This window comes from Rissa tridactyla, chromosome 5 (genome assembly GCF_028500815.1).
Source record: "Rissa tridactyla isolate bRisTri1 chromosome 5, bRisTri1.patW.cur.20221130, whole genome shotgun sequence".
In the NCBI taxonomy this organism is placed as follows: domain Eukaryota; kingdom Metazoa; phylum Chordata; class Aves; order Charadriiformes; family Laridae; genus Rissa; species Rissa tridactyla.
The window spans coordinates 34924092-34950851 of record NC_071470.1 but is presented as its reverse complement, the minus strand read 5'-3'; the positions used below and the strand labels follow the sequence as shown (position 1 = coordinate 34950851).

Here is a 26760-nt window from a genome sequence, read left to right as displayed (position 1 = left end):
CAAGGCCGTTTCTCCTCTCTTGCACGTCAAGCAGCTGTTCACACCAGAGTCCACCACTAAATCAGACATTTTTATTTTTTTTAACGCTTATTGTCATAGCGTTGAGGGGAGGCTTGTCAGGAAAACAAGTTTCCTCAGGCAGCTGCGGGGAGGCCCAAAAACCCTCATGCGCCCCAGCTCCTGGTGGTACGAGGCACAGCAAAAGCAGCTAAAAAGCTGCGATTTGGAGACCAACTTCGTTTTTCCACAGGGAGAAGGTCTGCGGGCGCTACACAGGCAGCCAGACTCCAGGCGGGGAAGCGGGGCGGCCGGGCTGAGGGGATGTCCCCCCGCACACCCCCTTGCCTGCGAGGGGAAAAAAAAAAACCCAAATCCGCGATTTCTTGAAGAAAGAAAGGCCTGGAAAACGTTAATTTCGGAAAATAACACCCCGAAAGGCTGGGGAGCGGAGAGGTTGGGGCCCTTCGGCCGCCCCCCACCTCAGCCGCCGCCGCCGCCTCAGCGCTGCCTCCCCTCGGCCCCGGCCCGCGCAGGCCTCGCTCCCCCCTCCCCCGCCCCGCTGCGGAGCCGCGCTCGGCCCCCATTGGCTGCGCTCCGCCACGTGCCGCCGCGCCCCCGCCCCCCCAACCCCCCCCACCTCAATCTCCTCCGCCGGCTCCCACGGAGCCGTTACCTGCGGCGGGGCCGCGCCGCCCGCTCCGATGCGGAGGCGAGGCCGCCCCACCGAGCCCAGCGCAGGTAAGGCGGCGGAGACCTGCTGCCCGTGGGTATGAGGCGGCGGTTTGGGGTAATTTTCAGGGGGAAAAGGGTGGGGTTTTTTGTTGTTCGTTTTTTTTTTTTTTTTTTTTTTTTGAGGGGAGGGGGAGGCCGGCGCGGGGCCTGCGGGTGTGGGGGGAGCCGGGGCGCTGAGGGGGCTTTGCCCTCAGAAGCGCCCCGGGGGCCTTTGTCGCCGCTGACGAGGCTCTGCGGTGCCGTTGAGGCGTGAAGGCACGGACGTTTGAGGGTGTTTTCTGAGGGGGGGGTTGAGTCCCGGAGCTATTTAGGTGCCCCGGGGCCGGCTCTCCCTCAGCGGGTCGGGGGTGCCCGGAGGCCTGCGGGGTCGCCCGCGCCAGGCCGCCGCGTCCAGCCCGCTGCGGTGTGGGGCTGAAGGTGTCCAGGACGTGCCCACCAGCGGCTGAGGCTTCCAGGTCTCTCTCGGGGAAGGCTGGGAGATGCCGGGCCGGGGAGGTCTCCAGGCGGGGAGGTGAGGGGTCTTGAGGAGAAGTCTTGAGCAGATGGGCGATGGAAGTCAGGTCTGTCTTGGGCCTCTCCAGGGAGGGAGAGGAATGCAGCTGAGGCTGCCTCACGTTGTTCTTCTGAAATAAAATTTATAGCCTTCCGCTTGTCTGCGGGTTGTGATAGCCTTTTTGTGGGTGATGTTGCCTTTTCCCGCTTGGGAGTGATGCAGATGCAAAACAGAAATGACTTCTACCATTGCTGCCAAATCCTTGTTATCTTCTTCAGCACCACTCGGGGGAAAAAGAGTTTTCTGTGCTCAGCTTCTTTTTTTTTTTTTTTTTTTTTCTATTTCAGTATAAGATCAAAATATAAGGCTGATAGAGGAGAGGTGTTTATTTTGCAGCTCTCTTTAGTTACGGAAATGAATGGGAAATGTTCATAAAATTACTGGAGGTAAACAGCTTTCCAGTGGTAAATGGCTGGTTTTGTCTCATTCTGAGAAAAAAGGTTAAATAAGGATGCGTAGTTCTTGTCTAAAGGAAACTTGTTGAAATAAATGTTCCTTATGTGTCTGAAGTGGATATATGTTTTTAAACGCAGCTTACAATGGGACTGTAGGGATGCAGTTTGGAATTGATGTGCTGTTTTCCTGCAGGCTGCGTTATTCTATCTGTTTTGCTGCAGTGAGGTTGCTATCTCCCTTCTAGATCACGAGGCAGGAAACCTTGAGCTGTCTCCCAACCCCTCTGCTAGCCAGACAAGAGGCAGCAAACGCAGAGAATTTCATTGAAAGGTCAAAATGCAGCTGGAGAGTTAGCACGCGCAAGCGCTTTGGTGTGTTGGCTGCTTCCTCGGGGCTGATGAGAAACGGGCTTGTCCTGTCTCTGGTTTCCTGGAACATTGTGGGTTTTAGCATCCTCTTTTCCACAGAGTTTGATTAAATTGGTCAAATGACTGACAAGCAGTTAGGGGCAGGAGGTAGGAAGACAAAGTGCGATAGCAGAAGCTTCCTTTCATTGAGGAAAATAGGCTAAAAAACTTTATTTTGTTTGCCTTACATACATCAGTTTAGGTGATGGATGCAGAACGTGCCAAGATTGTTGCGGGGTTGGGGTGTTTGGAGGGCAGGTTATTTTCTTTAGATAAGAGAGCCTGGAGAACTTAAGTTGGAATTTTGTTAAAGGCCAAATTACTGAACCAAGACGCAGCCAATGCTTCAAACTTGTAATGGAGTAATTTTCAAATTACAAGCGAGTCTGAACGAAACTTACTCAAACACAATAGATTAAAGCATCTGCAGCAGATGCATCCAACACTTCAAAACCGAGCAGTGGTAATTTGGATGTAGGACTTCTCGATCATGGAGGAGTCTCCCCTGTTGCAGGCAACTCGGTTTCCTAAGTTTTAAGAAAGTCCTTAATAATTTAGAAAGACCTTGTGTTGGCTGTTATTTTCCATTACTCCTATGGGAAGGCTATTCCTTTGCTGCTCAGGAATCTTGTGCTTATAGTCCATATTTATTTATGACCACTTTTTGCTGTGTGCTAACATTGTCCTTGTGTTTGAATTGTTTGCTTTCAGCTTTGGTGTTTATGTGGTGGTGTACCTAAGGACAAACTCTCAACCTGTTTGCGAAGCTAGGCAAACTGAGCTCTCTCTTCTTGGAAGCAGTTCTTCCTTTACGTGTCCCACCAGCTCTCTCTGCAACCTGTTAGGTCCTGAAGTCTTGAATTCAGAAGTTAAGCACTAAAATTGGTTCCAGCAATGTTATTTGCTGTACTGCAATTTCCTTTTAAGCCTTTTCTTCAGCGGAGGTTTTTGGTATCTCCTCTTTTGCTTCTTTAGACTCAAGTGTGATTTTTGCCATGATCTCTTGGAGTGTTAGATGATACTGTGGTAAAAATGCTGCTGTACTATTAACATTGTTCCATAATTACCACTTGTTCGATGCTATTCTGCTGCATAATTCAGATGTAATATGAAACATCTTGGCTGTGTAAGCCTGCTGGCATGTTTCCTTAGCCCAGTAAAGATTAATGCTATGCCCTGTCTTTTCCGATCATTTCTTTTAGGGAAGACTTATTCCTCAAACTTCCCATGTAAGGGGAAGACGTAATTTGTTTTGCCTTCCTTGCAGGGGCTCAGAAAAATCTTCCACTTGTGCTAGATGAACTTATCCAGCTGGTGGTTTTGCCCCTTCTGGCTGGCGTGGCTCTTCCTCAAAGTACAAAAGTGTAGCAGCACTTCCATGTAGGCAGGGTCTGTGGGCTTGGGGAGGAGGAAGTGCTGCGGAAAGGAGCATGTGAGATGTGCACAGGAGGGGTTTCTGAGTAGCAGCTGCCTGCTGTTATGCTGTAATTTGTTCTTCCTGCACGTTTGCTGGCTTTGGCAGATGCTGAGAGGAGTGGCTGACCTCAGGTTCTGAACACTCTGAGCAGGCAGACCATTGTTTCTTACACAAGTAACATAGAAGGGGAAAATAGGGATTTGCCCTTAAAAGAGGGGGGAAAAAAAAAAGGCAAGGGGGGGACTCAAAAGCTTCCTCTGCAAGAAATAAATGTATCTTTTCAATACCACACTGTTCACAACAGCAATGCTTTAATTCACCTGTTTCTTCCTGCTTGGCTGGAACACTGACTTTCTGTGGTTCATTTGGGAGTCAGAAAAATTCCAAATTCAGATGCTGTTTTTGTCTGTTGCAAAGCATCAGCTGCCCTCTTAAATGTTGAAGCACATCATGTTGATGTTTTTGTGTTTATGCATTATGGACTTTTGCTGTTCCTCACTTTAGAGCATCTGGAATAGGTTTCACAGAAAAGCTTAGAAAGCTTAACTAGAGAAGAGGGTGCCGAGGCAGAAGTGAAGTCAAAAGGGTGATCCCTGTTTTGAACACTGGAGTGTCATTCAGAACCCCACTGAGGGTTCTTTGCCTATAACATTATTTTAACAGGCACTGTCAATATTTAAAAAGCTTCCTGTGGATGCTGCTGAAAGGAATTGATGATGTTACACTCTGAATATCTCTAATTATGCTAAGAATTGAATCAAATTTGAGCTGGAACCAATTTTTTTTTTTGTGTTCAATCTGGATGACCCAAAGTTAAGAGCAACTTGTAGCCTAGCTATGTGTATCCTTCCTAAAAGAAAAGGCTGGGCAAATACACATAATAATGTAAGGTTATTTGTGATTTCATGAGTTTGTTGGTGGTTGATGCCTTTGAGAGTGTCTGTTAATTGCTCTGAAATTTTCATTTACTCGTTTCGCTTTTTGCCAACTGTGTCCACACCTGTAGGATTCCGTATTATGTTCTCCTTTTCTGAGAAGACAGATCTTGACCAAATGAACTGCAAATTGTACAGACATTTGTTTTTACTTTTTTTTGTCTGATTAAAAAGCCTTACCTCTGACTGGTAAGTTTGTTTTGTAAAATATGTTATACACTAGTGTAATCAATGTCCTGTTGTAGTTGCTTGTAACCATATTGTAGGCAAAGCTTTCTACCATCAAGGATGTATTATTTCTATTGACTTAATTGAATTAACCAAAACAATGGACTCTACTGTTCATCAGAAAAGACATGTTTGTCAAATGCTTTTTTCATTCAATAGTAATAGGTGCTAAGGAGATAATATTCAAACAAAGTTTATCAAATATGGAAGTATGTTAAAGTACCAACTTTACTGTGGGGTTTATATAGTTGCAACTGAAGAAATAATTGACAGAAGCATCTAATTTTAAGTTCAGTTCCAGTTTTTCCTCTGACAAGAAGCTGTCAGTCTCTAATATGCAACAGCTCCTAGGCTGCTGTCTTTTCATGTCTTGTGACTGTTTCTGCTAGGAAGTGGTAGCACGATGGTCAGAGGATTATTTGAAGATAAATATCCAACAGCTAATACATTGCTACAGATTATAATGCAAGACTCTCATGCTTCAGCATGCCCCTGATAAGCCTGCCTCAAATCTTTAATATCTCTGGAATTTTTGCTCATGATTGTGGCTTAAAGGGATTTTTGTCATGTGCCACTGAACAAGAGTCTTTATGAAGGTATTTCAATGCTTATTGTATTATAGAAAGAGATATCCCAAAGGCACTGTTTCTGATTGGGATAACTTGTCTCATCCTGTCCTTCCCTACTTTTTCATGAATATTTTGTCGCTATGGGCAAACGGGCCCATTCAGGTAAAAGGCTTTTTACTTGCCTGGTATAGGTTTGAAATCCAATTACAACATCTGGGCAGTTTTTCAGTTAGCTCTCCTGGTCTGTTAAACCTGTGTTTAAAACTTGGCTTAAAAATTTGGATTCACTTCTGCAGAAGTCATTGGAAAGCGAGGCAGTCCTTCACTGTGCTGCAGTTTCTGGAGTGCCTCTTGCGAGAGGATGGCCGAGTGTTGTTCCAGGTTGATTGTTTGCTTTTTTTTTTAATAACAAATTCTTTATGTCATGAGAGAGTATGTTTCCAAGCTGTTTATGTATTTAAGAAATACTCTGTGTTTTGGAGGGATAAAAATATCTCTAATCCATTGAAGTTATAAGGTAGCAGTTTGACTGTACAACGCTTGCAATTGTGGAGTCCTTTGTGTATAATGGGTTGCACAACTAACTGTTCTTAGCTTCAGCTTTTTTATTCTTTGTATTGTTGTATTTTCTCTGACTGAGGGGCTTGATCCACTGTTGATTTAAAAAAAAAAAAACAAAAACAACCAAAAAACAACACCACCACTTTATAATGTTTGTTTTTTTTTTAAAACAGACAGAGGTCTTTTGCAAAATGTATTTCACTATGGTTTATTGTTTCAAATGAAGAGTTGAAAAAGTTTGAAAGCATAGGGAGGATCTGAAGGTATCATGGGTTGATTAGGAGACTTGGGAGGGAGAGTTCCAGAGCAGGGACACCCCTGGGGGACTTGTGGGCCACCTATGCCAGATCCGGTAAGCTGGTAAGAAAGCACAGAGGAGCAGAAGAAACCCAGTGAAAATTACAGAGGAGCTGCAGACAGAAACCATTGCGCACATGACCCCAAGCTGCTGCACTGCCTGTCGTCTCCCCAAGGGAGTTGGGATGGGCTCTGTGTAATGTGTGGCAAAAATAAGGAGAATTGAGACAAGGAAGCAAGGAGGAGAAGTGTTTGGCTGGAGTTTAGCCTATGGAAGGGGGAAAGAGAGATTTTTTGCTCATGGTTTAAATTGTTTGTTTTCTCCTCTTAGTATCAGAATTGGTGATTAGAAATTGTATTAATTGTCAATAAATGATATTACTTAAAAATTCCTCAAGTCAATACTATTTTGCCCGTTAAAGAGTTGAGCAGGTTTTGAGGATGTGGGAGGGAACTAGGGGAGTTTTATGCTGATTTCTAAATAAATTTTTTTAATGACATTCTTAAAAAAAGAACAGAAGATAAAGTAGTTGAAGTTTTCGTGTTCTTAGGATTCTTCAACTGAGAGACTCTGCTTAGAAGATCTCTTAAACATTTTTTACATCTGTTAAAAAAAAAAACAACAACAAACCAACCAAACAAAACCTACCACCTAATTAACTTTTTTTTTAACATCTCAGCCCTTACCTTTGAAGGAAACAAAATTAATCCTACCTATAAATTTTCATATTGTTACATAAATTTATAACATTCTATTCACATCCATCTTAAAAGCCATAATGAAAACTAGTATGTCATCTGTTTGGTCAATAATGAGGCTAGATTAAAATTTATAATCTTTTTATGGGTGCAACTCTCACAAATAATCACAGATATTAGTGTTGTAGTTGTCACTTAATTTTTGTCATCTGTTTTCCCCTAGCGTGTGCCAGGAAACAATCTGTAATGGGTTTAAGTTTTCTTAAATGTACTCTTCTAACTCCTTGCATAAGGTTTTGCAGTATGTCTGTGGAGTTTGTTGTTGTTTTAAAAAGTCTCAGAACTGGAAGTTCATGCAGAATTCATCGCTGATAATGTGCACAGCATTTCAATGAAGAGTATCTTGCTCAAGTTTATTATATGTGAAAACACCTGCTCTGTCCTTTAACTTCCCATTTCTTTTTTGAAACATAAACATTGCTCTAAACCAAGTACCTTTCATTTTATCATTTCCTGTTTTTTGAAAGCTTGTTTTGTAAGTAATTTATGTGTATCTTATTTAGAGGAGGGGACATGAAATGGGCAGGTGTTTTGGGGGTATTTTTGCATTATTTTTACCTTCTGCTTCACAGTCTGCTCAAGCCCCGTTGCTCTTTATTAGTAATTCCTTTATATAGGGGTGACTTGGGTTTCAGTGGCTGTGGGCTTTACACTGCAAGCTTCTTGATCTTATTGCATGAACTTCAAAGGCTGCATTGTGTAGCAAGACCTTGAGATGGACTGTCTTGCAGGTGACTCATAAAGCTTGCTGTTTCTGCTGCTTCTGGCGGTACAGTGAGAGGGAAAGTTAATTTGTATTTTTGACTCCCAGGAGCTTCAGGTGTAGTCCAAGATCACGCTGTGCTAGACGCTATACAACTGTAGAACAGAAGATGCCTCTTGTACTGCTGGGCTGTCAGCAGTATCTTGCCTAGGGTAGCTTCCCCACGGGCTCTGGTAAAAGCAAGTGGCTAATAACAGCCTGTGTGTAGGTATTCACATAGATTTGGGGGATAAGCTCCTGTGTGAAAAGTTACTGACTGGCAGTTACTGTCCATGCTGGTGCTTCCTCTGTGGCTCTGCTCCTTGCCTGCACAGTTATTTTGGAACAGTACCTGCCCACATAAAATGCTGAGCTTAGCTGTGGAGGCTGCTAAGTGGACGCTCGGAGTGTGGGGAGGTGGGAATGTGCTTGAATTTTTAGGGTGAAGAAGGTAAGTGGAAACATCCCCTGCCTGGGATTCTGGGGGTTTAGTGAGAGGTTGGTGAGGGATATAAGTATATGCCTCTTTCTGCACTCGTATGCAGGCTGTTCTGGTCCTGTCTCCGTGCCTGGTGACACTGTTGGCACTCAAACAATGGTGGCTGAGAGTCCTTGTCTTTGGGTAAATCCAGGTGCTGTACTTAACCAAATGCAATTTTTCAGGGTGTGGCAGTGGTCACATACAATTTGACACCCACTGCTTTTTAGTTTTTAGCATTCCTACATAAAAAGATATCCTGAAGACTTAAATTAATTGCTTCTGAAATATCCCAAGTGCAGAAATTTTGTCTACTTAAGAATAACAATAAGACAAAAGTAAACTATGGTGAAAAGAATAACACCACAAGAAGCTTTGGAGTGTATTCCTACTGATGGACAATTCAGCTTTTACAGCAGCTTTACACAGATCACTTAAGTTCAGCAGATGAAAAGCAAATTTAAGTCCCTGGAGTCCTCGTTAATTACGCCACAATGAGTAGCTATGGAAATGTCAATGCAAAATGTGATTGTAATACAGTATTACTACTGAGACATCTTTTGTACACAAATTGAGACATTTGCATTTGTGTCCGCCAAAGCAACTGCAGCGCTGCCCCTTTCTTAAAGGGTGTAGTGGTGTTTGGCAGTGGTGTTTCTATGCAAACAACAAAATCTGGATGCTATAGGCACAGCTTGTTGTTGGTGCTTGGTTTCTTAACTGTCATGGTTTTCTCTGTAAACGCATAGATTTTTTTTTTTTTAAGCTCAGAAGACTGTGGGAAAGGTGTGCTCTCAGGTGCTTGTTACTGCTGACCTTGCTCTTTTGAGCACGCTTAACACCATTCCAGCCAGTGGAAGATGCTTATTGACTTAGATAAGACTGCAGGGTCAAACCCTGAGTAATTTTAAAAAAAAATGCTGTGTTGGACAGATGTATTCTGACTCGATATATCTGTCTGCCTGCATATATTGACTTGATCAAGAACAGACTGACAAAACAGAACTGACAAAAGTCAACCTGAAGTAGACTGTTGCAAATGAAAAGAAAACTGACACAGTTTCAGTTATATAAACAAATTAAAAAAAAAAACATTGAGCATAGTAGATACTAAGAGCTGGACTCAGAAAGGGTATGCTGAGGTGATTAATAAAATTATCTGTGTTTCCTTGTTCCTTTTTGCACATCCAGGTTGAATGAAGCAACCAATTGGGGACGACTGGAATTTATTTTGCTCAGAGGCAGGGAAGACTTTATGATAGCACATGTTTATTGCAGTCTTGCATTCCTTGTTAATCCCCTTCTGTCTTCATCACTCTCCACCTCATCAGTTCCTTCTCCATCTTTCAGATCTCTTGCAACCTTTTTTTTGTTTTGAAAGTCTTTATGAAAAGCACATCTGTGGTAGGAAGTCTGCGTACAATTCTGTAGTAGGAAATTCTCACCCTTGGAAATGATTAAAAGTGCGCTGTTTGCAGAGCACTCTTCTTTGATGATTTATACAGCAGAGGAGATTGGCTGTGTCATTCTGTGCTGCAGGATGATTCCAGGAGTATGTTAGTGCCATTAGGCAATAAAATTTTTTGTATACATTGGGCAGTGTGTCACAAGCAATTCTTTCTGTCAAATTACGTCAGAACCTGGGTCCTAGAATAGGAAACACTAATTTGCAAAGAAATAAAAACCTGCTTTGAACAAAGCAAAGGTAGTGAGAATGTAACTTTACCCTTGTAATTCAAGCTGTAAAACTTCATGGATTTGATTCAAACTGCTGGAAAATATGTGCTTAATCTGTAGTGCGTTCCCTTAGATATGTTACCAGTACCATGGATGGACCTCAGGATGTCACTTGGTACGTTGTTGCAATGATTTCTTGGTAGCAGGATCCTCTTATACTTTGTCTGACTGATTCTTTTGTGCAGAATCCATTCTGATCTAGGTTCTTACAGACTGTGATTAAATTACCTCTTTATGTTGTTTACTCAAGAGAAAATTATTACCTGCATTGTTCTGCCATGAAAATGGCTGAAGCTTGTTTCCTGCTTTTTATTCAGCTTTTTTTCTTTTTAAAAAGGAAAAGTTCCATTTTTAGACTTCTCCCCAGCCTTGTAGGTAGAGATCTGTGGAACTGACAGATGTAATTATTGGTTAGTTGTACATTGTAGTTTAGGTATATGCAGTGTTCAGCAATCACGTCCATGTGGTAAGCTGTCCATGCAGTAAACCACCCATGTCAGTGAGCAATCCCCTTCCCTTTTGCCAAACAGTGCTGAGTGCCTTTTATTTGTGCTGATCTGAGACAGTCTCCTCTGAGGTGGTCTGGCTGTTGGTACTCTTTGTAGTACATGGAGGAATCCTGGAGTTTCCACATGGTCTGCAGGCTTTGTCATGTGCTCCTCCACAGCTCTACAGCATCCTGTAATTGCTGCTCATTTTGTGTGCCATGTGTGACCATGCTGGCAGGCTCCATGAACTGGGGCTGCTCCCTCTGTGTGCTGGCAACATGATCTCTGTGGACACCTGTCATCTCCAAGGTGTGTTGGTATGAAGGTACTGGGTCCCAGGTAATGATAAGGGGGTGCTTAGTTGTCTTGTCTGTGTAGCGTGTCAGGAAGGATGTGTGTGATACCTGGAGTGTAAGGTAATCATGCAAGTCCTGCTGGGTTGTCAGTGGACATCTCAGAGTAGAGCAGTTCAGCTTGGTGATCCATGACTGGGGTGGTGGTGTCAACACCCAGTTTTGCTCCTCAGTGCTGTTCTTATTCAGTGGTATAGATGCAGCCAGTAAAGACGAGATGTTGCTCTGAGAAAATGATGAGTTTGGAAGGCTTGATAGGTTCCATGTGAGCTGTTGTCTTGTGTCCTGACAAGTTGTGTGGGAGGCTGGGACTAGATTTGATTTCCAGCTTAACTGCTAGCATTATGGGAGGATCTTGGGGTGTCACTTACCCCTTAGGTTTCGGTTTACCCTGTTCCAAGACAAGCATAATGGTAGTGACCTCTGTTTGTGCAGTGCTTTCAGATCTAAAGGTGGTGTTCAAGGTATTGCTGCTTTGTGACAAAGGCCTACAAATGTGTGTGACAGCTCAGAGTCTGTTCAATTAATAAATACAGCTAGGTGGGTAATTTGAGGTTCTTTGAAGTATCATAATAACAAAGTTACCTATGTTTGAGGTAAGTGGTGAAGTTTTTCTCTGGCAAAAAACATTGGGCTTTTTTTTTTTTTCTTCCTGCTCTGTTTTGTGGGTTATGACCATTTTCAGGTGACTCTAGAAAGCATCACTTAAGTGCTCTTCAAAGGACTTAAGATGCTGGAGCTGATCTTTCTCTCTCTTTGTCCTACCTTGTCTCCCAAAGGTTTGTGGCTTTTGACCTTCTACCACGTATATCAAATTTGTTACTGAGAAATCATAGAATCATAGGGTTGGAAGGGACCTCTGGAGATCATCTAGTCCACCCCCCCTGCCAGAGCAGGGTCACCTACAGCAGGTTACACAGGAACGTGTCCAGGTGGGTTTTGAATGTTTCCAGAGATGGAGACTCCGCCACCTCTCTGGGCAGCCTGTTCCAGTGCTCTGCCACCCTCAAAGTAAAGAAGTTCCTCCTCTGTGGTTGGCTGATCAAAGGGAGTGCTGCTTCTGGAGGTCAGTAAGGCAGGAGAAACTCGTGCCCATATCCCTCCTTCTTTCAGGGCAAAACCAGGAGGCTCGTACAAGTAGGCTTTGCATGGCGTTTCCTTGTTTGCTCAGATTTTTGGTTAATGGCATCAGCCTGTGAAAAGTTAATGTGCCAGCCTCCATTTTTCTTTCAAAAATCAGGATTTAAGCATGCTGATAGAAACTTTTGGGAGCTTACAAACAGTAAGCAGTGAGGTTGCTTCTCCTTAGCTAATGATCAGTGAGTTGCCCATCTGTGAGGCAGCACAGTGTGCTCCTCCTTGCAGCTTTCATTGGAGGGGTGCTGCTGCTGTGCACAGAAACTGCCCTTGTACTGGCAGCCTTCTGGTCCTGCTGGGTGCTAGGCAAAATTTCCTGCATGCCCTCTTTGGTGCTTGCTGTTGAAGTTGCTGACCACATTGCTGGGGCTTCTGAAGGGGTCAGCAGTAGATTCAGACTGATGAAGAGACAGGTTTGCTTAACCTCAGGGAAATCAGGGAGTTGATTTGATACATGGGCACCGGTTTTGAAGATGGGATGCTTTGTACAGGTTATGCACACAAACAATAACGTTTGACAGTAACTGATGTAATTGCAATTATTAAACTTCAGGCTTATGAAGAATGCAAAGACCTATACCTGGAAACATGTACCCGTTTTTAGAATCATGTCCTGGTGGTGCATCTGAAATTAGTGTATTCTTGATCACAAGGAGGTCAGGAGCGATTCAGTATTCCTGACAAGATAACCAAGAATCGCAGTCTTCTCTGGGAAATAGTAAATTGGCAGTCATTGGATGTCCTGTGAACTTTTTTCTGTTCAGAAGAAGTAGTGATAATCTTTTTCTTTCTTTTTTACAGCAATGCTGAGTGACAATAAATCTGTGAAGCCGAAAAGTGATTGTTCACCTCCTGTGCAATGGTGTAAGGTGACTGCGCATGAAGATGAGAAGACCAAGCTGGTTTCTAAAAAAAGGTACTCGCAAGTAAGTGTCATTGTCATGGCAATATAAAGGTCAGTTGCTCTCCGTCTAGCCTGGGCAGTTACAGGAAGGTTGCAAAAATCAAGGGATGAGACTGATACAGGAACTGTATGGAGGGCTAGGCACACAGCTTTCCCGGTGAACCTAAAACACTTTGAGGAGCCTAGCCTTACTGGTAGCAGTACCGGTTTTCCCAAGCCAATATGAGATCCCAGAACATCGCTTACAAGTATTTCCAGTCTTTTTTGTATCCAGATAAGTAACAATGTTGAGGCTTTTGTACAGTCTGATAACTGAAGAAACTGAAGGGCAGTGGATGTTTAGTGGGATTTGGGGGACGTGTCCCCTCATAGTTAATTTGTTTGTGAAGATTTCTGGAATGCTACATCACAAAATCTTCATTACTCCTTTGTTTGTTGCTTAACATCAAATTGGAATTAATGAATGTGTGCTACTGTACATACAGAACCATATTTTAAACTGGAGGAGCTCACTACTGTGATGTCTCTGCCACATGAATTTGTAGATCTTAAAGTTTAAAAAAACCCAAAGCCAAACTGTTATATCCTCTAGTGTTTTGAGCACCTGAATCATGGTGCAGCCCCAGCTGAATCTAGAGATACTTGATAAACCTCTGTGGAGGAAAATTAGCCTCATTCATCTGCTGTGAATCCCCTGTTTCTGCCAGTCAGCTGATTTCCAGGGGTTGCAGCCTAACATGCTAATGAAAGTTTTAGACCCCCTATCAGTGCAAAATTTAATTTAGTTAAATTAGATGCGAGAACAGTGCTGCTTTTCCAGTGGCCACCTTATTTGCAGCACATACTACAAATTAAGTGCCAGGATTGCATCTATTAGCCCATGTGGTACAAGCTTTTTTTTAAAAAAAAAAAAGTCTGGAAAACTTGTATTAACTTCATTTGAAAGAGTTGCAAGAAACACTGAACTCTTAGTAGATTGTATATATTTTTTTAAGACATTTGAACAAATGTCCAGTCCTTAGGAAACAAAAATCAATAATAAAGCTCAAAATACATACATGAGCAACAACCTCAACTCTAACCAAATAATGGTGTAATTTTTGCAAATTGTTTTAGACATGAAATGAGCCAAGTGAATATTTGGACATCAACAGTGAGATTCTTTAGGAATGAGAAATGAGTAGAGCAAAAATATGGATAGTCTGCATTACTCAATTTTAAAGGTTTTTTCTTCTTCTGCATGTTTTGGGGATGTAAATAATTGAATTAGGCTTCTCAAGATGAATCTGAGCATCTAAATTCTGCATTCTAGCCTGCTGGAAAGTTTTACTTGTGAATGATGACCATTGATCCAAAATCTTGACATTTGAAGTTCCATCCCGTTTTAACTTGCATGAAAATGTGTATTTCAAAATGAGGTTGTCCTTTAAAGTAGGAGAACAAAAGTGTCTTCTAGTTTTCTTATGCAAGGAGAGCTGTTTGACCCATCAGAGATGCATTTAAAGTACATGATGCAAGCATAGAACTGCATAAATCAGAGTATCACTCTGCAACATTTTTCTTATCAAAGCATCTGTATATGTTTGTACTTCCCTGAACATAGCTGAAGAGTTGTGAAAGATTTGCAGTGAACAAAGCAGTATTTTTTTTCTTGGTTTGATTTATGAATCATAATTTCTTTTGAATTTAGTTCTTGAATCAAATTCACTTCAAGTTTTACAACTGCTTTAAATTTGCTTAAAAATACTCATTTAACAATTGATGGATTGCTGGAAAAAAGATTATTTTTTTTCTCTCCTTTCTCCTACCCCTACACCCTCCTGTTTGCTTTTAGACTTCTTGCACTGTTTGTAGTCGGAGGGTGTTTCCTTTATATCCTCAAATTAAGTTTTGGACCTGAAGAATGTGACAGAACAAAAATGCTGTATGTGGACCTCGATCGTGTAAGGGTTGGTATTTTTTGGTGTGTTTTTTTTTAAACTTGGCTTAAAAAAAGTTATTAATTGACAATATAAGAGTTATAAGGGTGTATAACAAAAAACTAGAATGCTGAAATTATTCTGTGAGGGGAAAAATATATTTTGCTTCATTATATGCCATGGAACTTATGGGTTTTGTTCTTGTGGAGTGACAACAGAAGTGCATAGAGAAACTGGATTTTTAGGGGTAAAATGAGATAATTGTGACTGTTAAGAATAACAATAATTCAAAATGGGCATGTCATCATACTGTTGTTGTGTCGGTGCAGATGACACTGGTGATCAAAAAATCGATGCAAATGAAAAGTAACATGTTTTTTAAAAAAAACCACCACCAACAACAAAACTCCAAAATCCCCAAACTCAATATGTTAAACCAAAGGGTTATCTTTACCTAAGCCAGTTCCCCAGCCTGCTTTGCCTTGTAGTTGATCAGATGTTTTCGGACTCACAGGACAAAAGTGCAGGAGGGTGCACCTCTTGGTTCATTTATTTATTTAAGGTAGCAGCTACTTACTGCAACTACAGTTTTGCATGTGGCTTTTAAGCTGGTGTAACACATACCAATAAAGCTTTCTCTTATTCCTTGCTGGGATTTCTCTGCCTTTGCTACTTAATGTGTTTGCTCTTTGTATCAGTGCTACCTTGGCTTAGAGTTGTTACATTTCTGTCTTTGTCTTGGAGCTAAGAGACAATTTACAGCAGAAGGCCTGATTTAAGATAGTCTCATCTTAACGTCACTGTATGTGCATCCTCTTCCACCTTCTTCATTGCATGTTTTTTCCCCTTCTGAGTCTCTTTGCCTCCCTTTTTCTTCTCATTCAACTTACTAACACATTCTTGCTTCCAAACAACCATCACCTTAAGCCGAGCAAACCTAAAGACTGCACGGACTGTGTTTATTGCTGTCTTATGATTCATTTTGTGTTAGATGCAGGATGAGGAAATAGCATTGCTCTTTCTCTAGTTAGGTAGTAGCTGATTGCAAACAGTTTGGGGCAGTTGTCAAGTGATTGGCATTAATTTTTACTGATAGGATGCACAACTGTTAGCCTCAAAAACGAGGTTCTTCTGAAGATGCACTGACTCTTGCTGGCAAAGTACGGCATGAAGTTGCGCAGTTGTGCTTTGCCCAGGAGGAAGTGTGGTGTTTATGCCCAGATTTGCAGAGACCTTTGTAATGGTGGCAGAAGCAGTTCTGTAGAACAGTCTTGTTTAAAAAGTAGAACAAAATAAAAGCAGCACAACTTCCCTGCTTGTGCACCCAGATACGTGCTTTCCTTTTAACAGTACAGAAGGGGAACTGAGTTAGAACTAGATTTGAATCTTCTTTCTCTGCTCCCTGTGTTTGCTCATGGTTTTTTTGTGTGTTCTCTTTTATTTTTTATTACAATGGAAGAAAGATCAGTAGAGTTGTATCGTGGAAGAGAAAATGCAAAAAGATTTTGTTTTAACTGATAAAAATAATACCTTTGCTGTTTCTCTTCTTCCTTACATCAGATACCAGCTTGGCACTACAAATTTCTAAAAAATGTACATGAATAGGTTTTTGGGGTGTTATGTTCTTTTTTTTTTAATGAGATGGATCAATGTGTGGTTTTATTTGACAGCTTAATATTTTTCTGCATAAAGAACAGTAGTCTTTTATTTTGGTGACTAGTCTTTGAAAGAAGACCTGAAACACCTCCACCTTGCATTCTTTTCAAAGCTGTGTTTTAGTCCTTAGCAATACCCCTTTAGTGATGGTTTTTGTAAGTGTTAGGTGGATGGTTGGACTGTATCTGAAAGGTCCCTTCCAACATAGCTGATTCTATGATTTTGATTAGTAAGCAAGTTCAGCCTGACATTTCACAGAACTTTTACCCGGTGGGTGTGTCTCTAGTAAAATCCTGCTGCAGGCAGAACTTGGGTCATGCAATTGAGCAGTGGAGTAGAATTCCACTTGCTGGCTTACAGCTGAATTAGATGGGTATCAGTATGTCTAGGTTTTTAATCTGTTTTTATAAGCAACAGTACAAATGTTCTCAAACGGCTCATTTTCACATATCCCTTTTAGTAGCCTTATTTATTCTTTAGAAAAGCTCCTATCCAGATTTAAGTGACTGGATGGAGAGACATTCCTTTGCAGGTTTTTTACCCTATGCTGGTTAGTAGCTGCATTTGAGTGAATGCTTTGAAATGTTTTGTATTTCCATGTTTAAGCTTTCGTTATAAACCTCTGTTTGCTAAACTGCTGGTGGTCAGTTGGTGGGTTGCATTAAGAGGGCTTTGTATGTTCCTGAAGCTAGCTTTCCTGACTGAAATCATGTGGTTTTTTGTTTTAGAGAGCACAGCAGTATGCCAGCGCTGCATTGCAGGAACAGTGCCGGCCTTCTTATGTGAAGAAAGAAATGAGGAAGTTATTTGCAGAGAAATACAGCATGGATGTATCTCCCTTTGTAAGAAAAAATACAAATGAAAATGAAAGCTTGTTTAAATATGAACCTCCCTTTGGATTTCACAAGTTCTTTGATAAGCTTAAAAATCTCCTTGAACTCTTACCGGAGCATGATTTACCAGAAGATTTGAAGTCAAAACACTGTAAGCGTTGTGTTGTTGTTGGCAGTGGTGGAATTCTTCATGGATCAGAGCTGGGTCACTTATTGAATCAGTTTGATATTGTTATAAGGTATGTATTTTCCATTTAAGGATTCCTACTACTTCAACATTACTTTATGAGCCAACTTGTGTTTTTTAAGGGAAAAATGTCTCCAACATTTAGGCAATTTATAAAACTATTTCTTAGAGTGCTTTTCAGAAATTGACTTGTGACTTGGAGTCTTAGAAGCAAAATAAATTGTCATGTTCAGAAGACAGGAATTCAGTGTAATTATTTGTGGACTTCAGATACAAAAAAACCCAAAACAACCATGGGCAGAAATGAGATAGAAACCAGTGAAATCTGAGACAAGTAGACAATCCTGCTTTTATCCATGCATATGTTTAAGCTTTCAGAAGCAGGCTTTAGAACTCACCTCTGCCTTTTTCCCCTTGATTTATTGGGACGCTTATTTGAAGGATTTTTTTTATAACAGCTATTTCAAACACAATAAAACTTAATTGGTGTTTCATTAGACAGTTTACTTACACCCTGTATAGCATGCTTATCTTTCCTTATCTTTACAAGATTAGTGCATGCTTTCTATGATTATGCATATTTTCTAAGTCTGAATTAAATTAATACATGCTCTGTATCCGTGCCTTCTGAACATTACTGCTTGAACCCTCCTTCTTTGTATTTTGAATCATGTATAGTCACAAATAAATTTAATACAGGCATTTTCCCAAATTGCTTTGTAAGCTAAGTCTTGCCCCTCTTAAAAAGGGAAGACTTGATACAGTGAGTCAATAGCTCTAATACAAAGGTAAACAAACCTGTTAGCATGTGGAGGGGCAGAGAACTTGCATTAACTGTTCTCTGAAATTAGGGCTGTCAGCGTGAAGGTGACTTTTCTGTTGATATAGAAAAGTTTGTGGGACTTACGCTGTTCTGCAGAACTGATGGAGCTGGACGATGCTGTTCTTGTCAGCACTGTGCTAGCATCTGAAATTTTTGATGAGCTGGAATGATGTAAACCCACAGGATGCATCACATAGCATTGAAGGGATAATTTCAATGCCTTTCTGTGTGTAATACTTGTGTGTGTATGTATAAAAAAAGATAACACAGGCAACTTATTATGCATTTTCTTTTCCTTCCTCTTTTAAGCCCCTCTGACTTGGCACGAGGCAATGAAAATGAAATTCTGCAATGCTGTTTTAAGTTACTTTTCTATTCAAGCTTTTCTTTTTGAAGTTTTGCACTCGTGCCAGTTAATCCAGAAACAGAATTGGCTTCTTCTCAAATATAAGGGATGGATGAGCATGTGGGGCAAGGAACATGGAGATACTGAGAAAACACTGTTCTCCGCTCTGTTAAAAGTCTGTGGGCCACATACAAGTTCTTTGCTTAGTGTCTGATGTTTTAATGAGACTATAACCCATGCTTATTAAATACAGTTTTGCTTCATTGTGGCGTTTATTTTTTTTTCTTAGGTTAAATGACGCGCCAGTTCAAGGATACACAGATCACGTTGGTAACAAAACTACTATACGGATGACTTACCCAGAAGGAGCCCCCCTTTCTGAACACGAGTATCCTCCTGCTAGCTTGTTTGTGGCTGTTTTGTTTAAAAGTGTTGATTTCAATTGGCTTCAAGCAATGGTAAAAAACGAAACCTTGGTATGTAATGTGGCAGTGTTATGTACCTGTGATTTTTTTGGGCTTTTTTTGTGTCTTTTCTAATGCTTAAGAAGCTGGCTAATCTGTTACTTCTGGTTTTGTTATACTGAGGATATTTTTACAGTTGGTACCAGCATTCATGTTGAAGCCCCGTGCTGACAGTAACAGGGTTTTTTCTGCAGATATTTGTGGTTTGCAAGCTATGTGACCAAGCTATATGACACATCCAGTGTTTACTAAAGTGGAACTCGTTTCACATTAGGTTTAAGTGACTTGTGCAAGTCTGCAGAGCCTGAAATAGACATGAGATTTCTGGATGCTAGTCCATTATTATTATTTATTTTTAACAGCTAAAGTCTGTGCTGCTACAATAGGCATACCTGCAGTTAATGTGTAACTGGAGCATCGCAGTTTGCCTGTGGCTCAAAAATTAAGACGTCATTTATTTCTCACTGAGTATTTAAAGAAGTGTGGAGATTTGCAGGGAACTGAGAGAAAAGTTCCATGTTTCCAGACTCTCTTTAAATTGGTGGTTTTCACCTCTTTCAATTTGCAGGCAGATAATTTCTGCAAGTTGAAAACCAGTAGCTAGGTTTCTCTGACCACAGATTGAAAACAAGTGCTCTAAACTATTGAGAGACATTTAGGAGACAGCCTGACAAGCTTTTTAGCAATTTAACACATACTAGTTTAGGTACTTCGAGTTCCTTTCTCAATTCTGATTTTTATAACATGAGAGCATGTGGAAGGTCTGTTTAATGCTGACCATGACTGTCCACTACTATTACTTTAGTCCAGAGCGTGTGTGCAGGGATGTTGCCTTTTTTTGAACAATGTGAGTGTGTTTTGTAGAGGGGAGATTTTCCTGAATCTGCACAAATTTAAGAACTTCTACTCCCTGATATTTTTTTTTTTTTTACCAGGGACAGGAAAATGTTAGTCTATGACCTTCCCTGCAGCAGTGGGGTAATTTTGATGACCAGCAGCTTTCTAACTTGAGTTGAATCCCTAACTTGTTTTACAAGCTATCTGTCTATTTAATGTTTTAAGGTTTGGTTTTGAAGAATGACTAATACAAGGATGGCTTTCTCTATCAAAATGTTTTTTTGGGATTGAAAGAGTGATTGCTTTTTGTCATCTGCATTATCCTTTGTTAATGAGTTAGAAGATTGAAGTATATGCTTTATGAAAAGAGTACCTCTTCTTGTTTTGCATGGCTGAGGAGGAGATCTGCTCATTCCCACCTTCTTCCTTGTTCTGGGTTATTTGCTGCTGCAGAAAGCCAGTTTTAGGAACTGGTCTGGGAGGGGACATACTGGACAGAGTCCACCGAAGGGCCGTGAAGATGCTTAAGGGACTGAAAGAAACGCTGAGAGAGATGGGACTGTTTAGCATAGAGAAGAGAAGGCTCAGGGGAGAATCGTGCTAATGTACATAAATACCTGAAGGGAGCGTGCAAAGAGGACAGAGCCAGGGCCTCTTCAGTGGAGCCCAGTGACAGGACCAGAGACAATGGGCACAAACTGTAACACAGGAGGGTCCCTCTGAACATCAGGAAATGCTTTTTTACTGTGAGCGTGACTGAGCACTGGCACAGGTTGCTCAGGGAGGTTGTGGAGTCTCCATCCGTGGAGATATTCAGAAGTCATCTGGATATGGTCCTGGCCAACCCGGCTCTAAGTGTCCCTGCTTGAGCAAGGTTGTTGGACCACTTGACCTTTAGAGGTCCCTTCCAGCCTCAACTGCTCTGTGATTCTATGAACTGAAAACATACTTCTCCTTTCAAATACTAGGCTTTCAGTTGGTTGAGCTCTCTGTGCAGGCATTGGTACTTTGAGCACAGGTGGGAAGACGGGACCATAGCAACCTGGATTTGATTAGTTCAAGCTGCTGTAGAGTTGTAGGTTAGGGTAGCAATAAGCCTGTTTTAAAAAATATATGTCTATGTTGCAGCTATATCAGTTTTATCATTTGCTTAGCGTTATGTATTATATGGAAAGATCTATAAAATTAGGCTGATTTAGTATTGTTTTTTCCATTAGTATGCGTTTAATTGATTGCAAGTGGCATGAGATCAGAATCTTAACTTTCTGAGTCTTGTGTAAATACTCTTCTGAAGTGTTACATTTATCACTAGGTGGATGCTGTCAAACAACAGCTTCGCTTCAAAGCCTGAGCAAAATTTTTTTAAATCCAGTGCTTACTTCAGAATGCCTGGTTAATGTTTGTGAAAAACTGTGGTTCCTTTTCTGATTTCTTTAAATACTGCTGCCTGTTATGCTGGGGAAGGTCCAAAGAACCCGCAATTGCTGGTGGATGTGTTGATTTAAACAGAAAGTGCAGTCAAATATACAGAATAAATAACTCTTCCCTCTTCTGTCCTCTCTGCAATTCCAAATACTTTGAAGGTTTTTCCTCTTCTGGGTCAGTCACGTGAGCTGTACGCTGGTATTGCTGATCCACCTTAGCTATAAACAGTTTTCTGAATTTCTCAGAATCACCAATGAATTCTGTAACTTGTGTACTGTGTATGCCATACACTTTTCAGTCTCAGAATTTGCCTTTGCTAAACTATTTTTTTTTTTTCCTTTCTCTTAGCCTCTCTCGGTGCGACTCTTCTTTTGGAAGGAGGTTGCTGAGAAGATTCCTCTTACATCAAAGCAGTTTCGGATTCTGAATCCAGCCATCATCAAAGAGACAGCTTTGGACATTTTACAGTTCCCTGAACCTCGATCAAAATTCTGGGGTTGGGATAAGGTAAGAAGTTTCCTTTTGGGAGAAGGAGGCTATAAAATACAAAGTGAAATAAGAAACTGAAAAAAGTTTTGGGCTCTTCCTTCAATATAGTTTCTCTGCAGTTGCAGAGCTGGTCTCAAGTAATAGGGAAATTAACGTGCTCTCAAAAAGCTCCGGTATTTTCTTGTGTAAAATCAAAATAGGATTTCAGCGCACCTTCTTAGATGAGGTAGTATGCCTGTGCATGCCTACATCAAATGGCCTGTTTTACAAAGCACTCGGATGCAGTGAGACACAAATTCATTCCTGTACAGTGCGTTCACTCACAGATCATTGTGACTGGTGTTAAATATTCAAAACAAGCATTTGATGTATGTTAAATGTGTTAAGAGCAGCGCTGTTAATTCAAGCCAGTAGTGTGCTATAGACAGATGTGTCTCCAGCTGCAGGGAAAGCAGGGAGAGTATGGAAACCAGGCCAGTGTAAAACAACCTTCCAACTGATGGAATTGCTGTGTATGCCACTGTGCTCCATAGCAACTGATGGGTATATCCTCCCTCTTTGTCTGTCGCTCAAGCAATAGTATAGTGATGAATTGTCTGGTTTGCTTATACACTGCATTTTTGTTATTTTAATTATTTGTTTGAGAAATTGGATATCACTAGTTCTCTTGAACTATGAAAAGTGTGAATAATGATGGTCTCTTTACCTTTTGTATGACAGCATTTAATGGTAGCATTATTGCACCAAGGTTTGAAGGATCTTCTCATACTTATTTATAAAAATAACATACTAAGCTATGTGTCTTTTAATTGTATCGTAGCATACTTGCCTTCTTCATGGGTTGTTCAGGGAAAAGTCAGATTCTGAAGAATACTGTTAGAGAGCCTGTTGCTTAAGACTGAAGTAAGCGTACATCAAGAAACTTCAAGTTTAACTGCATGTCAGGAGTTTGTGTGTTTAGAGCAAGGGTTCACTTGTAGTTTAACTACGTAGTAATAGGGCATCTTGCCTTCACAGAAAAAAATTGTGTTGACAGCCAGAAGTCTTGTTACAGGCAAATATTCAAGTTGTATTGTATTTTGCCCTGAAGGTTTTAGTTTTCTTGATCACTTAATTGATTTTTAGTTTTAGCTGTAATTGATTGTTTAATTGATTTCAGTTTTAAGTAAGGAAAGGGAATAGACAGAGCCGTTCAGTTTTGTAAAGTGTTTATAAAACAGGAAAAGGAGAATATATTTGAATTCAGCAGGTTTTTCTTTTTTTCTCCTTTTTAGAACGTACCTACAATTGGGGTGACAGCAGTTGTTCTGGCCACACATTTATGTGATGAAGTGAGCTTAGCAGGATTTGGATATGACCTCGATCAGCCCAGCACACCTTTGCACTATTACAACAACCTCTGCATGGCTGCCATGAATGGACAAACTATGCACAATGTGACAAGTGAAACAAAATTTCTGCAAAAACTGATCAAAGAAAAAGTTGTCAAAGACCTCACTGGTGGGATACATTGTGAATTCTGTGTCAAAGACAGCTAGTGATTGAAGTGTGGCATTGCTTGGACTTGTTAAATTTCCGGAGGTTCAGCTGGAACAACCTTTTCACTGTCTTAAGTTGTTCTTTAAAGTGTGTCTAGAATGGATGTGGGATCTCTGCTGCCTTTTTTAATGTCAAGTTCAATTTGTTGGACTTTTAAATTTATTTTGATGTCAGATTTTCTTTGCACATTTTTGTGGATAACTATGTAAATACAACCTGGAGTTTAAAGAGATCCATTTAAAATATTTAATGTTTTATGTTGTCTGAAGAAAAGCAGAGTTTTTGTTTTCAGATGTATATGGTACGCACAATGCTAGCCTGAGTTGTCTAACAGCATACAAGAGTTATTTTCCACTGAACTATTGTCTTTGTTGTTCCAGTTCTTGGTGTATGGCTCATTTTCATGCATGCCATGAAAAGAAAGGCGTATATGTCTCAAGTCTTTAATTTCTTGCCACTTGAGCATTGTGTTTTCCCCTCAAATATTTATATTCTTTTAGTTTTGTGCTAATATTTTTTTGGGGGATGGAGGAGGAATGTGGGAGTGGAGGTGAAGGAAAAGGAACTGTTGTGGCAACAACTGAATAGTAAGTACTTTGACGTTCATGATTGATATTAAAATCAGTGATGTGTTAATGTATTTGGTTAGAATCCTGCCTTATCATGAGGCATGTTTGGGACCAGGGCACGCTATAAGAGGATTTAGCCAGTAGGAGACTTTCACCTGAATCATATCTTTTGTCATTTCCATTCCTTAAGACCCGGATAAGTATTTCTAACTAGTTGATTTGCAGCAGAGTTCAGGTACCCCAGTTAAACAAGTGGCATTAATACAGAATGCCCCCCTCATTTTTAAATTTTTTTAGAGTAATTCGAGAATTTCTAGTTCTGTAAAACCCTGGTTTGTATAAATCTTCCATTTAGCAATAATAGAATCTGACTAAGCTAAAATTTTCATTGGTTTTCTTTACGTAATGAATTACGGATATCCTAACCTTAATAGTTCACAGTGATAATAACCCATATAAACTCTAGTGTTGGCTATCTAATTGAAGGGAGAGGTAGAGTTGTTGATTTTCCTGGCTCAGCTTTTAAGTCAGCAATTGGGTGAGTGCGTGTCAGTAGTAGTATGATCTAGTAGCGAGCTAGGTAACTGCTGAAGCTGAAAGCAGCATACTAAAAAAAAAAAAAGGCAAAAAGCTATAGATATATGTTCTTGTGACTGGAAATCAGTGCATTGCAAAGAAGCTGAACTGTGCAAATCTACAAGCAGGTTTTGCTGTTCGTTTTCATTTTTTTACTAGTGGAGTAGTAGGTATGACTGCATTTGCACCGAGTAGTGTTATTACTCAAATCTACAATATGTAAGCAATGCTTTCTTTGGGAACAAAAACTGCTAATTGACTGAAGGTTGGCCTAGAAACATTGTTCATAGTCATGGACTTTCCACACGGTGAACATTCTCAACTTTTTTTACTTTTTGCTATGAGCGAAGATATGAATGTAGCTGTAGTTTTAAATTCACAAAATACTAATGTGGAAAAGCAAGATTAGGGTGGTTGAGGTTTTTATTTTTGGTTTGGTGGTTTGTGTTGTTTTTTCTTCCTTCCATGGAGAGAAGATTTAATGAATGATAATGTTAGAACGCAGTAGAGTAGACTGATTCTGGCCGTTATACTAACAGGCAATAAAATGACATCATATCATAAAGTGTAACTCTGAAGAAAGTTGTGGACCTCACCTTTCATAAGTCCCATGTACCTATACATCCTTGAGAGTCAGGTGAGCAAATTTGAAAATCAGATTTTTGTGTCTGGCACTGTTTGTGTTCATAGCAATAATATTAATCTAGCTTCTACTCCTCCATGAAACACATTAATTTTTGTACTAGCAATAAATTTCTAGTCTATGTTTTTCTTGTAAGTAAAATAATTCTATTGTTTAATTTAAAAATATTTCATGTGTGAAGAGTTTTATACAGATAGTCTTTTAGTTAATATATTAAAATGTGCTAATTATTTTCTCCTGGTATTTAAACTGGAAGCAAAATACCTTAATTTCTTTTGGTATTGGTGAAATTTTGGAAGAGTTCAGAATGTGTGTGTTGGGAGCATGTCCTGAATACACCAAAAACATGTGTTTCAGAGAACTTGGTCCCTCACCAGTTTGCTTTATTCAGTAACTTAAAAATAATCAGTTGATTAATATAAATGCCAATAGCTTTTTGGAGATGCTGTATTTACTGTCAAATTCTCAAATTATGTTGATGTAGGATTAGATTGTTTTCCCACTAGTTTTATGGCTTGTGATAAAACATTGGTCTCCGTGGTAGTGTATACTGCATTGAATACACCTGCACAGACTTGACCATCTGTGAAGTGGCAGCAAAGTTCAGGTTGCAAAAAGCAATAAACTGATGAAACCACTTTCTACGTATGTATTTGTCTCACAGTTTGTAATTTGTTCTGCCTCCTTTATTAAGGATTTTGCATATCTTACTGGTCTAATTGAGAGTCTTGATGCAATCCCAGGCACTCAAGAAGGGAAATTAGTGGCTGATGATAAACAAATCTTTTTCCTTTCATTTATGCCTTTTTAATACTTATCAGTGGAGTTTCATCTCTCCGGTGCCTGGAAGAGAGAATCCATCTCAACACTGATCATACTGTAGGCCTCCAGGATTTTGAAATTAATGTGTATGAGAATATTTCAGATGAGGTTATAGCACTGGCCTGAAATTCAAGGATGCGGGTCCTTCAGTGCTGGAGACAAACTGCAGCTTCTGGCCTGGGCTTCGGTCTTACTGGAGGTGCGATAAGAACAAAAGCTGTGCGTGTCTGTGTGCTGCTGTGTCACAGATCTTAAGCTTTGCGAAGAATCTGCATTATGCCTTGTAGATACGCCTTAATGGTGTTTGTTTAAAAAGTCAACAAAGAATTTGGGAGCAGTAATAAAGAATTTGGGAGCAGTAATAAAGCCTTTGTGTTCCACAGTTCTCTGCGTAGGAGTTATCACAGTTGTGGATGTGTCTGACCTGTTCTGATGACGAATTTTTTTCATGGTTTCTGTGCAGGGAACATAGCTTTAACTTTGTCCTCCCTTGAATTTAGAGTGGTTGTTAAGTACTTGCATTATCTTTTATGCTTTAGTCTTTCAGGTGCGATAAGTAGAAATTCTCTGTTAGGACTAAACGATTCAGAAACTGCTTTGGAAATTTAGATAATTTATGACGTTGGTTTTTTTGTTTGTGTTTGTTTTTCCTTGCAATACATTCGGATTTGTGTGGCCACTTAGAGAATAGCAGAAGAGATAAACAGCACACTTGTTTTGGCCAGGTATGATTTGTTCAAACAAATGGAAACTTTGAATTGCGAAATGTGAATTTATGATGCCTTTTTTCAAGTGTTTATAGGAGTCCCACACCCAGATGGTTTATCTTCAGCGAGGGACAAACTGATGTCGCCTTGGGAAAAGTACAGCAAGTAAGGTTACAATTTGTTTGTTATGATACAGTGACTGTGTGCCAGAGTTACATGACAAGACATATAG

The 26760-nt window shown here is 40.4% G+C and overlaps 1 protein-coding gene across 7 annotated transcripts; it reads left to right on the top strand.

Moving 5' to 3' along the window:
• The first annotated feature begins 636 nt into the window (after nucleotides 1-636).
• On the top strand, nucleotides 637-26108 carry ST3GAL5 (ST3 beta-galactoside alpha-2,3-sialyltransferase 5). 7 transcript variants are annotated; one of them, XM_054203626.1, is made up of 7 exons: nucleotides 637-738; nucleotides 12591-12715; nucleotides 14528-14636; nucleotides 16997-17340; nucleotides 18747-18933; nucleotides 21532-21690; nucleotides 22947-26105. In XM_054203626.1, exons 2-7 carry the CDS (start codon nucleotides 12669-12671, stop codon nucleotides 23208-23210), a joined length of 1110 nt encoding a protein of 369 aa, XP_054059601.1. In that variant the 5' UTR covers nucleotides 637-738; nucleotides 12591-12668; the 3' UTR covers nucleotides 23211-26105. The 7 variants fall into 7 exon arrangements, with proteins under 7 accessions (XP_054059601.1, XP_054059599.1, XP_054059596.1 ...); XM_054203624.1 differs by having other exon boundaries at nucleotides 14528-14642; XM_054203621.1 differs by having other exon boundaries at nucleotides 643-738; nucleotides 12591-12705; nucleotides 22947-26108.
• The last annotated feature ends 652 nt before the right edge of the window (nucleotides 26109-26760 follow it).

Bases quoted from the DNA above. Each gene is read 5' to 3' on its own strand.
- ST3GAL5 (XM_054203620.1), top strand. From the start codon at position 702: ATGCGGAGGCGAGGCCGCCCCACCGAGCCCAGCGCAG. The intron at 12,706-14,527 runs GTACTCGCAAGT...GTTTGCTTTTAG, and splicing joins AAGCTGGTTTCTAAAAAAAG to ACTTCTTGCACTGTTTGTAG. The intron at 21,691-22,946 runs GTAAGAAGTTTC...TCTCCTTTTTAG, and splicing joins AATTCTGGGGTTGGGATAAG to AACGTACCTACAATTGGGGT.